At 30.3% G+C, this 15,221-nt stretch overlaps 2 protein-coding genes across 2 annotated transcripts; one reads left to right on the forward strand and one right to left on the reverse strand.

Annotated features, from left to right (window-relative positions):
• The first annotated feature begins 108 nt into the window (after positions 1-108).
• On the forward strand, positions 109-6,584 carry LOC134726023 (cytochrome b-245 chaperone 1-like). Its single transcript, XM_063590384.1, has 7 exons — positions 109-148; positions 1,183-1,279; positions 3,574-3,615; positions 4,099-4,172; positions 4,875-4,974; positions 5,761-5,905; positions 6,163-6,584. The coding sequence occupies exons 2-7, from the start codon at positions 1,189-1,191 to the stop codon at positions 6,323-6,325; spliced, it is 615 nt and encodes a 204-aa protein (XP_063446454.1). The 5' UTR covers positions 109-148; positions 1,183-1,188; the 3' UTR covers positions 6,326-6,584.
• A 1,118-nt stretch (positions 6,585-7,702) lies between these two features.
• Positions 7,703-9,106, reverse strand: LOC134726733 (uncharacterized). Its single transcript, XM_063591150.1, has one exon. The coding sequence runs from the start codon at positions 9,104-9,106 to the stop codon at positions 7,703-7,705; it is 1,404 nt and encodes a 467-aa protein (XP_063447220.1).
• Between the last annotated feature and the right edge of the window lie 6,115 nt (positions 9,107-15,221).

The raw sequence follows: 15,221 nt of genomic DNA on the forward strand, positions 1-15,221 counted from the left end.
CGAAAACCATTTATTTTGACAATCTCCCATACAGACAGAGTTATCGTCCTTTCCTCCTCAAGATTGAGGAGGAAAGGACGATAACTCTGTCTGTATGGGAGATTGTTATTTTGATGTGACCAGTGTTTGTAAACAAAACAGTTTTGAGGTTAATCAGTTTAGTAACAGTTGTATTGAGGAATACATATAGTAGTATTTAAAAAAAATTGATAAGTTGTAGAAATATTCAATCCTAACTGTAATTGCAATCATCTTTTAATCTACAGTAGTTTGATAATGGGAATTTAGGCTTATTACAAATTTGGAACAAATTAAGTGGGTCATTCATTAATTGCCCTACATTTTATTTACATGAGGTGTAAAATAAAATCATCACATTTTCTCATTTTTTCATGTTTGTTCACTTAACATGCTTAAAGCAGGGACCATGCATGAAGAAATGAACAAACTGTGTGGAGATTTAATCTTTACAGAGGATCATGTTGGGGTACATTTGTACCATCATGACAAATAATGGTATAAATTCTTGTCAAATGTGAAATGAAGTTTATAACTGTTATATTTGGAACATGACGATAAAATGTACACTGTCTTTATGACTGATAAAATGTACACTGTCTTTATGACTGATTTTCATGATTTTGACAAACCACATTTAATTTATTATAAAAATAACTTAAAAAATAATGATTTGAGACCTCTGACTGTCAATCACGATAAGGATATAGTTTGATGAATGACAGTAAAATTGTAATATATTTGATGCTTACTGTAGCCTAAAATTACCAATTGATGCCTGCATGACATGAAACATGTTAAAGGGCATTTGACCTATGCTTGTTTATACTCCATTATCACTATTTGTTTTCATTTACATACATGTAGGTTCCTATATCATTTTGATATCACATTTAAAATGTCTGATGCCACTCTGGAAAATTAAAAGGGTATTGTTGTACATGCATTCTATTATGTCAATAGTTCATAAGTGGCTTATTCCTTAATTAATAAGGTCTATTAGACTGTTATTCTTTCAACTAAGGCTGTAGTTGAGAAAGCTTCTGATTGAGTATTTGACTACAGGATATCAGAAGGTATTTACCAGAATTAGATAAAATGTATTTCAAGACATGGTTCCAAGAATATCACAATGTTTCAAATAAAGTATTGTTATATTTTCAGATAAAAATGAGAAGTTTTGTAAAAATTAAGGAAGAGACAGATGCTAGTTTACATCTTGTTAAAGAAAGTGGTCTATATGGTTATGCACTCCTTACAGGTAACATTGTGTATATTATAAGTATATATAACATATCAATAATGTAAAGTAAGAAATATAGATGATTGTCATGTCTGAGGGGGCGGCAGGACCTTTTTTGGGACATCAGGATCAGGTGTTTTTTTCGGGATTGACCCTTTAGCATGTTTAGGAATCCAGGATTTCTTTTTTCAAATTTCAGGTTATCAGTTTGTTTTAATTTCAGGACCTAATGTTTTTAAGCCCTGATTTCAGGATCAGGACCCTCCTCCCCCTCCTCATTTCTGTTGACTGCTTTTCTACTTGTAAGCATTTGTTTTATCAATTCACACGATTTATTGAAGGAATTAAATGCTAATATATAACTAATAGTATTACACCAAAAGAATTCAAGAACAATACCTCTTGGTTTTCTTAATTTATAAATTTTAACTATATTAAATGTACATTAACAAATAATGTATTATACAAATATGAAACAAGAGTGCACACACTGAAATGTCTCGCCTTTACTAATCATTGATATTATGTTGATAGTCCTAAGTATAAAGCTATATTACAACTGTCACATAAACTTAATAATAACCAAGAGAGCTAAACAAAGACCAATGAACCATGAAAATGAGGTCAAGGTCAGACAAACCATGCCAGGCAGACATGTACAGCTAACAATGCTTCCATACAACAAATATAGTTGACCTTTTACTTATAGTTTAAGAAAAATAGACTAAAACACAAAAACTTAACACTGCAATGAACCTTGAAATTGAGGTCATGGTCAAATAAAACCTGCAAGACTGACAAATAGATCATAATATATTTCCATACAACAAATCTAGTAGACCTATTGCATATAGTATGAGAAAAACAGACCAAAACACAAAAACTTAACTATAACCACTGAACCATGAAAATGAGGTCAAGGTCAGATGACACCTGCCAGTTGCACATGTACACCTTACAGTCCTTCCATATACTAAATATACTAGCCCTATTGCTTATAATATCTGAGATATTGACTTGACCACTTAAACTTAACCTTGTTCACTGATCCATATAATGAGGTCGAGGTCAAGTGAAAACTGTCTGACAGGCATGAGGACCTTGCAGGGTAGGCACATACCATATATAGTTATTCTATTACTTATAATAAGAGAGAATTCAACTTTACAAAAATTATGAACTTTTTTTTCAAGTGGTCACTGAACCATGAAAATGAGGTCAAGGACATTGGACATGTGACTGGCCGAAACTTCTTAACATGAGGCATCTATATACAAAGCATTAAGCATCTAGGTCTTTCACCTTCTAAAATATAAACCGTTTAGAAGTTAGCTAACGCCGCCGCCGGATCACTATCCCTATGTCGAGCTTTCTGCAACAAAAGTTGCAGGCTCGACAAAAAACAATGCATATTGGATTCAAGATGTTTACAAAAAGTCAGCTGTAACTTTTGAAAAATATAGCAGATTTATGTAGTTAATGTACATATAATATAGTTAATTTATAAATTAAGAAAACCCAGAGGTATTGTTCTTGAATTCAGTTGGTGTCATACTTACTAACTTCTAGAAAAAGACATAAGAAGATGTGGTATGAGTGCCAATAAGACAACTCTCAATTGTGGGTCTCATTGAGGTCTAAGCGTGACGGGGGATTGCCAAATGTTTGTAAGCGTGACCGGTGAAATTCAAATTATTGTATCGTGAATCCAGGAAATGAGGTCTTGCAGGACCCGGGAAATGACAAACAAAAAAAGAATTGCTTACGTATATAGTGAAAGCGGGATACAGGAATCTAACAAATCAGTAAGCGGGATCCAGTATCAGAACCCCCCCCCAATGAGACCCCCTCCATTCAAGTCACACTTTGTGAAAGCAAGCCATGTTATAGGTCAATCTACAGACTTCAACACAGAAAAATATTTGTTGGTGACAATTTACCTATGACAAATAAAGTTGAACTTTGATCCCATACTACATGTGCTGTTATGGAGTTATGTCCCTTGAAATTAAAACATTTTGAAGTGTGAATTCATATCATTTTCAGGAATTATTCCATTAAGTTCAAATATTGTATAATATAAGCTTAAAATGTGGTTGGTGTCTATAATAATGTCCATAATTACTGGATTTTGAAGAAGCTGTGAAATTTCTATAAATGAGGAGGGATATGACCTTTATCGGGACTCCAGGATCGTGTCTGACATTAATCAGTTTGAAAAAAAGAATATGCATTTCCATTAATATAAAAAAAAATTGGCTGAATTTTTCTTGAAAAATTTATGTATTTATTTCTTATTGTTTTCTGTTTAGCCTTCACAGCCATTGGATATGGAGCAGCATCTTACAGTCAAGGTATTGAAATATTAAAAATAGACATGTTTAAATATTATTATGTTGTACATTTTGTGTGTTGATATGGAGCAGCATCTTGAAGTCAAGGTATAAAATAGACATGTTTAAATATTAGTATGTTGATTTGAAAAAGGATGTAAAATATTCCATGTACAAGATTTTTATATCATGTATATATAACATTCTAATATAGAAAATTGAAGCTTTGTATACAGATCAATTTAAGCAAGCTTTCTGCATCTACTGCATGCAGATTTAGAACTCATGCATAGACCCATGCATGTATATATTGAGATTTATGTACTCTAAAGAAAAAAAGGTTATATCAAGAGAATAATGATAAACATGAGGCAGTGATATGTTTACACAAACATTTTTTCATAGATTCCTAATTCTGAAAAGAAGTTTACACACATTTGTTAATCTTCATAATTTTGACAGTCACTATTAGTTTACACATTTGTTTTAAATTTTTATGTCTAGATTCCTATTTCTGGCAGACAGTTTACCTAACCTTTGGTGTATTTATGGGATTAGCCTGTATGGAAGACTATGAGGTATTATTTATAGATAATAAGGAACCAATAGGTCAAGGTCATTAGGATTTAGTCTTTGATTTACCAGATATAATGAATTATAAATCTTTGCTTTGTTAAATATTCTTTATAGTAAATGCACACATTTAGTTCTGAATTAACATTCACTGATTGAAGACTTATCTATAAAAAAGATGTGGTATGATTGCCAATGAGACAACTTACTCGCCACAAGAAACCAAAATGACTCAATAATTAACAACTAAAGGTCACTGTACAGCCTTCAACAATGAGCATAGCCCTACTAGTTTCTTATTTGGCACAAATGAAGAAAAATATATTAGATTGATGAAAATTGGACAGTTTTGATTTTTTTAATTGATAGCATCAACATCTTAGTATGTCACAATAGTTAAAGCTTTGGTACCAAGTGAGGAATATGACAGTTTTTATTTATTTGTTTGATGTTTTTGAGCTTTTGATTTTGCCATTTGATTAGGGACTTTCCGTTTCAAACTTTCCAGGTCGTTTGGTATTTTTGTGATTTTACTTTTCGTACAAGTTTTACAGAAAAATACAATATAAGAGATCTTTCCATACTTGTATGAAGAAAACAAAATGTTAATGGAAAAGACTTAAAGTTATATATATTAATCACCGTACCGTCAGAAGACTGTTGTCATACCTCCATTGAAGTCATTCATCAGAATCTTTTAATTTTAGGAATGTGTATTTAACAAAACAGATAAAGATATTCGTCTTACAAAACAGACTATATGGGATAGAATACTTAGTGTGATTAGTCAAAGGCCTGCCAGTGTGGGTGAGTTATACATACTATTCTAAATAAAAAGACATGTGAAGCAAAGCTAGCAATTAGAAAATTCTTAATTGCCTTGAATCAATACATTTGAGAAAACTTTAGATAACCTAGCAAAGGGATCATGGTCATGCCAATAAAACAGTACTGAAATATTTTGCACTGAATGGCACATTTTTGTCTGGCCTCTAGGTATAAAACCACTAATTCATAGCTGCATTGCTTTTTATGTTAAATTCTCGTTTTCAACCATTAATGGCCTCTTTATCTTTATATGAAAATAAAGAGATGTGGTATGGTTGCCTTAGAGATAATATGGCTCCACACCATCAAAATGGTTCATTGACTTTTGCATATTTTATATGTTTAAGTGTGTGTTCAGGTAAAATTTTTGAGTTAACCAGTTACATACACGATAAATCCATGGTGTTTAAAAGTATCCAGTTGTGTAAGAATTGGCATTTTTCATTTCCACAGAGTTAGGTGGGTTTTTTTGCCCTGGTGCAGGATAATTTTTCATTGACTGAATTTTAAAAAAAACATGTTAAATTACAACTTTCTGAAATATAAGGTCAGATAAATATACTTCACTGAAATCTAAATTTCTCAAGTCTTGTAAGTAAACATTTCTTTATTGCATCTTTTAAATAAAGATATAATAGGAAATAATTGTCAGGGACATTTAAATCTTGACTGCAGACCTTAAAGATTGGCAATCAAACCACATCTTCTTTTTTATATTAAAGGGAAAGAACTTATGTAATGATATTAATGAAAATTTTCTTTTAGTTGTGTTCAATATAGAAGATGTGACAGGTGTACATGTAAAAGAGGAGACTGTGACCTACTTTGGTAAAGGCTATCAGGTTGTGCTATTCATGAACTCAGGAATTGATGTAGGTGTTACCGATTCTTTTATCTTTGGAAGAGAGAGGTAAATATATTTAGAATTTGGGTCCTTCAAAAATTTTAGTTTATTGTTTCAAATAATTACAAGTCCCATGTAATGTGAAATCTCATAACGAAAGATTCAACTATTTTAGAAGAAATTTATCAATTTTTGGTTAAAAAATATTTTATTTAGAGAAATTATTAGTAGAATATTTCATGCTTTTATTGATCAATGATTGGTTGTTAAATATATTTTTTTAATGAAGTTCATAGTGGAATATTTTATGTTTTTATTTACAGCTCTGAACATACTAAACTTGCTGACAAAATAAAAGAATTTCTGAATTTATATCAACACCCAGAAGGCTTATCAGATGATAGTAGCTCAGATTCTGGAGAGGATGGGTTTGAACATATCACAGATCAAGTCATAGAGGAAGAACTGAAAAAGGACCAACAATAAACAGAGGACTAGATATTATCTAAGTGGTAATCGTTGACCTGGTACTTAATTCAGATTAATTTTTTTTAATTCTTACAATGATGTTTGTATTTATGTTTTTCAAAAGTTAGATTTGATGAGGATGAATATATATGTCAATTTTCTTCTAAAAATAATTGTTGTATAAATAGTTTAAATATATTTTTTTAATCAGCCAAAATGTTTTTGGACTAAATTTTTATTTTTTTATCATTTTGTAAATGTTTTATCCCCGTTATAAAATCTGACAGTGTGATCTTAATAAATCAGTGAATGGAAATAATGCAACGTTGCAATTGACTATAATTTAAATAGTTTTAGTGTAGGGTGAATGATATTATTGCATTGCAATATAATATTTCCCACAGAAAGTAACCAAAAGTAAGCGTGCAATAAATTTCAATATTGTACTAGTGCAATAAATCTTCAAAATTCATGACGCCATCAACGACAAAATCTTAGTTCAAACCTGTTTTTACTTTCAAATATTATATTGCTATACAATAAAAGGGTTATTTCATGAATATTGGGGAATATTGTCCCTCGTAGAACATATATTGCACTTGCAAGCTCATGCAATATAAAGGTTTACTTGGGACAATATTCCCCAATATTCATGCAATAACCCTATAGTATTTAGTTCCCATAAAAACTTTTATGACACATAATGTGAGTGCCTCTAAGTATTTTATCACTTTGATTCCACAAAATATTCTCCAGTCATTTTCAAATGAGATTTGATATTTTCAACATAATTTTTTTTTTTTAAAAGTAAGAAATATTCTATTTTAAAGTTCACACCTTTAAACTTTTTGAACAAATGTTGAATGGAAGACAAACTTTTGAATTAAGTTGTCACAAAATCTTGTTAATAACCTCTCAAGTAAAATAAATTTGAATTTTTTGAATGGGTCGATATGATATTAGTTTTTGTAATGTGATCTTTTCTTTTTCATCATTTATTTATGGTGACTGGTTTTTTTTCTAAATAAAGGCAAGGAAAATTAGTTTTATAACTTTTTATTGCTAAGCCTCTTCTAGTCTGAAAGTGTTCGCATTTATTTTATTGGATGTGTTTTCAATTTACACCCTAACATATTTATAACTGTACAAAAATATAATTAATGGAAGTTTTTCACTGGGACATTATTTTATATTCGAATAGTTGTACTGATGTTCATGTAAAAACCTTGAGTAAAACTGACCAAAAGAATCATTTATGATGTAATTGTTTTACTGTAATTGCTACTGTTCCTGAATCAATTACTTTGTAGTTAAATGAAATAATTCCTGTGTAGTTAATTTACTCAATTACAGTGCAGTTAATTGAATCAATTAATGTGTAGTTAATTGAATCAATTAATTGTAGTTAATTGAATCAATTAATGTGTAGTTAATTGAATCAATTAATGTGTAGTTAAATGAATCAATTACTGTGTAGTTAAATGTATCAATTACTGTGTAGTTAAATGAATCAATTACTGTGTTGTTAATTGAATCAATTAATGTGTAGTTAATTGAATCAATTAATGTGTAGTTAATTGAATCAATTAATGTGTAGTTAATTGAATCAATTAATGTGTAGTCAATTGAATCAATTAATGTGTAGTTAAATGAATCAATTGCTGTGTAGTTAATTGAATCAATTACTGTGTAGTTAAATGAATCAATTAATGTGTAGTTAATTGCATCAATTAATGTGTAGTTAATTGAATCAATTAATGTGTAGTTAAATGAATCAATTAATGTGTAGTTAAATGCATCAATTAATGTGTAGTTAATTGAATCAATTAATGTGTAGTTAATTGAATCAATTAATGTGTAGTTAATTGAATCAATTAATGTGTAGTTAATTGAATCAATTAATGTGTAGTTAATTGAATCAATTAATGTGTAGTTAATTGAATCAATTAATGTGTAGTTAATTGAATCAATTAATGTGTAGTTAATTGAATCAATTAATGTGTAGTTAATTGAATCAATTAATGTGTAGTTAAATGAATCAATTGCTGTGTAGTTAATTGAATCAATTACTGTGTAGTTAAATGCATTAATTACTGTGTAGTTAATTGAATCAATTAATGTGTAGTTAATTGAATCAATTACTGTGTAGTTAAATGCATTAATTACTGTGTAGTTAATTGAATCAATTAATGTGTAGTTAATTGAATCAATTAATGTGTAGTTAATTGAATCAATTAATGTGTAGTTAAATGAATCAATTGCTGTGTAGTTAATTGAATCAATTAATGTGTAGTTAATTGAATCAATTACTGTGTAGTTAAATGAATCAATTACTGTGTAGTTAAATGAATCAATTGCTGTGTAGTTAATTGAATCAATTAATGTGTAGTTAATTGAATCAATTAATGTGTAGTTAAATGAATCAATTGCTGTGTAGTTAATGGAATCAATTACTGTGTAGTTAAATGAATCAATTGCTGTGTAGTTAATTGAATCAATTACTGTGTAGTTAATTGAATCAATTAATGTGTAGTTAAATGAATCAATTGCTGTGTAGTTAATTGAATCAATTACTGTGTAGTTAAATGAATCAATTACTGTGTAGTTAATTGAATCAATTAATGTGTAGTTAATTGAATCAATTAATGTGTAGTTAATTGAATCAATTACTGTGTAGTTAAATGCATCAATTACTGTGTAGTTAAATGCATCAATTACTGTGGAGTTAATTGAATGAAGCAGGACAGTATGTATTGTTAACTCGGTGATTGGGTATACTTTTATCATAGAACTTATCATTATTGGTTAAAATTTCTGTATAATTAGTAAGTGCTTGTTCATAGGAACCATACACATGTCGCATTTATATTAATATTACTATTTGTATGTAATGACTGTTTAAAATATTCAAATCTGTGTAATCCTTAATGTTTAATTAAAATACCATTAGATTACTAAAATTAGTGCCATAATTCATTTTTTCAAAAATAACCCTTTCTTGCATATATAGTGGCATTTAATTTTTTTTATTCTTAATTTCTAAAAGGTCATGTAAATAAATAGTTTGGGAAAATTAAGTTGGTTTACATTGTATTTAGTATTAATCTGTGGTTATTAGTAGAATCTCCTTAATCTGTTAAAATATATTGTTAACACTACTTTTAGTTCCTGGTTTGAATCAATATTGTAATGTTTCAAGTATAATCATAACTTCTCTACAGAATCCTTTATAATTCAATCAGTATGATAATCTGCTCACCGATGTCAATGAAAATTATCAATTTGTCATTCAGAACTCGTTCAGGATTTTGATATCATGAGGCTATCATCTGATTGGTTATCTCAAACAGAGAGCGCCTATTAAAATTCTGGACTTGTGACACATTTAAATTGTATATAGAGTTCAGGCCCTTATGAGTCTGAGAGTTGATCAGGAGAAGGGACTTAATTACTCCAGTAACTTCTTCAGTTTTAAAGAACTGGTACAATTTTTACATAAACAACAAACAAAATTAAAATGCAGACTTTAACGGAATATACCATTCTTTTATTCAATTAAATATTTACTTTTTGAAAATTCTAAACTGGTTTTAAAAACATTTCTTTTGATCCTTTTGACACAGTGACTGATAATGTCACATGCAAAGAACACATTTTTTTGCAGTTCTGTGAAAAATTTTGTATGTACATATCATAAGATAAACAGTAGGCACTACCTTATCATGCAATAGGGTATCTCAACAATTAAATTTTGTCTCAAGTGGACATTTCTTGTGATCTATAGGTTATGTGAAGCACACATGCAGTTATGTTTAAAAACAGGAAAGTGGGGTTTTTTTTGCTCAGTTTATGATTGTAGGAACTTTAGTTGTTTTCCTTTTTATTAGAACACATATGAAATGAATGTTTTACAATGTAATAGAAAGTTACACTATGTATAATTAGATATTCATATTTTATCTTGTTTATGTCTGGAGATATATATTACCCTTTATAGTATAATTTGATATTGTTGTAGTATTGATATTAATTGTTGACTGATTAACACAGGGTTAATTCTGTGGAAATATTTGTTATAACTGCCAAGAATGGAGATTGGTGTTTTATATCCAATTATTTAATTTGATAATTATACAAAAACACCAATTCTTTGTTTTTATCGTTAAATATTATCACAAGGTGACAGGATTTAATTTCATATCACGTTATTGTTCATATTATATGGTACTTTTATTATAGACATTTAAAACTTTTCATGTAAATCATAAGGTGGTTCTCCCTTACATACATTGTTATATACAAATGTGTTCTTATAGTGGTATTTATGTTTGATTAGTCCAAAATGTAAAATAGGACCATTATTTTGAAGTAATCTCGATGGTAATACAAAACATCTCTAGTAGTCATTTAATTAAGTACTGTAGATTTATTATTATTTCAATTTTCATGAATTTCATAATTATAGATGAAATGTTCAACAAAATACAACTTTCCTTAAGGCTTGTTTGCTGAAATTGTTTCAACTTTAAAATTAAGTATCTACAGAAATACAATTTTTCGTCCATCCCCCAAAATTAATACCATTGAAAATAAGAAGATAAACAGTAGGAAAGAATAAAAATGTTGGGTCAAGTCAGTACACAGTAAGGTACACAATGAAATGTTTATCATTATGACCAATTTCTTACAGTTATATTTTGAACAATACCTTTTTGTGTCTTTTCATTTTTTTTAAAGGAAAGTGATGATGTTCTCAAGTATTCAATCAATCCTAAGGTGGTTTTTTTTTATATAAAATACCATCAATGTCTGCCTTTAGCTTTACTGTATGTCTGATAACTTATTATTGATTTGGTCCAAGTTCCAAATGTTGTATTATTTATAGATTATTGTTGATCATCTCAACAAGATTGATTTTCTCACTTGAGCCTGTCTGGCGAAAGCGAGAAAAGCAATCGAGTTGAGATGACTAATGATAATCTGTTTATCGCTATTTTACCTATCATGACGTTGTCAATTTCATTAGTAGCACCACGTGCATGCTTAGTTTATAGCGATAATTTTCCATCTCAAGCGAGTAGCACGATATGAAAAATTATCACAAAAAACAATCAAAGGAAAAATGCACAAAATAGCAATAATAATACTTCTTCAAATGTCAACACAAATATATTCTCCTTTGCTATAGTTCTGGTCTAGGGACATGTGCACATGAAACGCTAGAAAAGAGTTATTTTTATGTAACATAAAACAATGGATCAGCTCTGTGACTTCCTATTGATCTGCTTCAAACATTATCTTTTTGACAATATTTCCTGTAATCTTCTGTAATAGTTTAAAACCAGTCTTTCATTGAATTTTAGTTGCAATAAATTACAGTATTATAAACATGTCTTTGTGAATGCTTCTGCCAACATTTATTAATTTTTATATATACAGTGCAACCTTTGTAATTCGACACACTGGAGGACCTGAAAAAAAGTTGAATTAAGCAGGGTGTCTGAATACTAAGGTATTTTTCCGAAAGGATAGGCATATTTTGGTACCAGAAAAATGTGTTGGTGAAAGCAGGATGTTGGAATACTCAGGTAACAGATTAAGCATGTTACACTGTAAAAGATTTCTGATTGTATATATCAAACTCATGGGGTCTCATTTTAGTCAGAAACAGATGATGTACAAATGTACTTGTTTGATGCAGATGTCCATTTCCAAAAATTACTGTCCAGTCAGATGGGGTCGTTTAATTTGATGACTCACGTATACAGTGCCACACACCCTGTACTTTAAGAATCCTTGCAACAGCTTTTTGATTGGTCCGTCAACAATCTGTTGCAAGGCTTAATTACAGTCCCTATCCAATTTACCCTCATTTTCTGTGACATACTACATGTATATACAAGAGTGCATACAATGAAATGTCTCGTTAACTAAGCATTGATATTATGATGATAGTCCTAAATATAATTCTTACTACAACTATCACATAAACTTAACCTGATCCAAGAAAATGAGGTCAAGGTCAGGTAAAAAATACATGTACACCTGACTATCATTCAATACACTAAATATATTTGACCTATAGCTACTGCTTAGTTTCCAAGATACAGGCTTAATGAAGAAAACTAAACATTGACAAATCAACCATGAAAATGAGGTCAAGGTCAGATGAACCATGCCAGGTATACATGTACACCTTAACATTAATCTATGCAAAGGTTAATATAGTTAACCTTTTGCTTATAGAATCTATGAAACAAACTTTCCCATGAAAACTTAACATTGGCCAATAAACCAACAAAATGAGGTCAAACGTCAGATGATACCTGCCAGACAGATATATAAAGCTTACAATCATTCCATACAGCAAATATGGAAGAACTATTGCATACATTATAAGAAATAGAGACCAAAACACACAAAAAACTTAACTATAACCACCAAACCATAAAAATGAGGTCAAGGTCAGAAGACACCTGCCATTTGGACATGTACACCTTACAATCCTTCCATACACCAAATTTACTAGACCTAGTTTGATTATAGTATCTGATATATGGAGTTTAGTCTAAGTGGCATAATTTTTTTATTAGTTTTTAGTGGCTTTGAACTAGCTGTCAGATAACTGCGAGTACTCTCAGATGATCAGATCTGTTCATTATGTCTTTTTGAGTTGTGATGTATAAGTACCTTGCCACGTCCACTTTTATTTTTGTCTATCTGATGAGTTAAGCCATTTTCAACTAATTTTTATAGTTTGTTCTTATGTTGTAATGTTATACCACTGTCCCAGGTTAGGGGAGGGTTGGGATTCCGCTAACATGTTTAACCCCACCACATCATTTATGTATGTGTCTGTCCCAAGTCAGGAGTCTGTAATTCAGTGGTTGTCGTTTGTTTATGTGTTACATATTTGTTTTTCGTTCATTTTTTTCTAACATAAATGCGGCCATTAGTTTTTCGTTTGAATTGTTTTACATTGTCTTATCGGGGCCTGTTATAGCTGACTATGGGGTATGGGCTTTTCTCATTGTTGAAGGCCGTACGGTGACCTATAGTTGTTAATGTTTGTGTCATTTTGGTCTTTTGTGGATAGTTGTCTCATTGGCAATCATACCACATCTTCTTTTTTATATTGACCACCAAAATTTAACCTTGTTCACTATCTTTGAAATGAGGTCAAGGTCTAGTGAAAACTGTCTGACATGGCATGAGGACCTTGCAAGGTCCCACATATCAAATATACTTATCCTATAACTCATTTAAAGAGAGAAATATTTACAATATCTTTTTTTCAAGTAGTCACTGAACCATGAAAATGAGGTCAAGGACATTGGACATTTATATGAATACATAGGCGGATCCAGGGGGACCCTGGGGGGCCAGACACCCCCTTTGGTGGGGAAAATTTGGTTGATTATATAGGGAATCAGTGAAGCATGACTGGAGCGACTCCCCCCTAGGTCAAGTTCTGGATCAGTCACTGAAATGTAAATATATGAACAGTCCATAAAACACAACACAAATAATTATCTAACAACACAAAATTATGAAACAAGATTTTCTAAAAAATATTTATTTAAACATTTACAAAGTTGAACAAAAAATGGATAACAAATGAAAACTTATTTGATTAATTATGGAATACATATAGATTCTTCAACAGTGGCCGTTTACATTTATTAACAAAGATATGTTCATTCAGGAATGTTGAGTAAAATATGTATAAATATTATAATAAAAATTGCAATATATAAACTATCTATAAATCTCATAACTGAGTTAACATAATCTCAACATAATAAGCAGATCTACCTATTTTGCAAAAAATAAACCATATATCACCTATATCCCATTGTATGACGTTGACATTGCATTTCTGTAACATGAGGGGCGGATCCAGCCATTTTAAAAAGGGTTGTTCACAACTCAGGATAAAGAAGGGAGTTCACAACTTAGGATAAAGGAGGGGGTTCACAACTTAGGATAAAGGAGGGTTCACAACTCAGGATAAAGGGGGGTTCCAATGTCCCAATTCAAATGCATTGATCGGCAAAAAAAAAAGGGGGTTCCAAGTTCCAACCCCCAGACCCTCCCATGGATACTCCACTGAACATCATTAAAAGTACAGGTTAGCAGAATTATTTAGTCATTCACTCCAAAATAAAAATAAAAAAGATTTTTCCTCCATGATTTAATTTTGAACAGTTTTAGGAGTTACAGTATATAAAGAAAAGCCATAAATTGCTTCAAATTATAAATTTCATTTGTGCTTGGCTCCAACAGGATAGAAATGCTCAGTAAATCTTGCTTTCTATCTTGTTTTTAAGCATTGTAAAAGCAAAATCTATATTTCAAGACAATGGAAGGTTATTCTATATCCTAGTTTTTCTTATCTAACAAGAATGATGGGGGATAGGACCTTTATCAGGACTCCGGGATCAGGTGTATTTAAGCTCCAGATTTTGGGATCAGGACCCCTCCTATACCCCCTCAAGAATGGCAAAAAATCAAATCATTAGTATTGAATCTTACCACCATTTTTTTTCAGTAACACCATATTAAAATTTGAAAGCACAGGTCAAACATTTCATAACTTATTGCATGGAAATGATGTAAAGTGTCATTTTCTGAACTATGAAGGACCATAACAGTAGAAATAAAAATTGTTAATATCAAACTTAATCTCCTTTTGTCAAAAGTAACTTGTTTAAATTTAAAACCATTAGTTTCAAAAAAAGATTCATTAGTTATTGCGCAGAAACTGTTGGCTGCATCCCATTGTAGTTCCTTTTTTTGATACCCAGATTTTTCCTTAAAATACCTGATTTATAATAACTTTTATGGCAAGTTTATTTTGCAAGTTACTATGGCACAATAAAAAACTTATCAATCAGATCACTATAGCAACAAT

This window comes from Mytilus trossulus, chromosome 7, assembly GCF_036588685.1.
Source record: "Mytilus trossulus isolate FHL-02 chromosome 7, PNRI_Mtr1.1.1.hap1, whole genome shotgun sequence".
Taxonomy (NCBI): Eukaryota; Metazoa; Mollusca; class Bivalvia; order Mytilida; family Mytilidae; genus Mytilus; species Mytilus trossulus.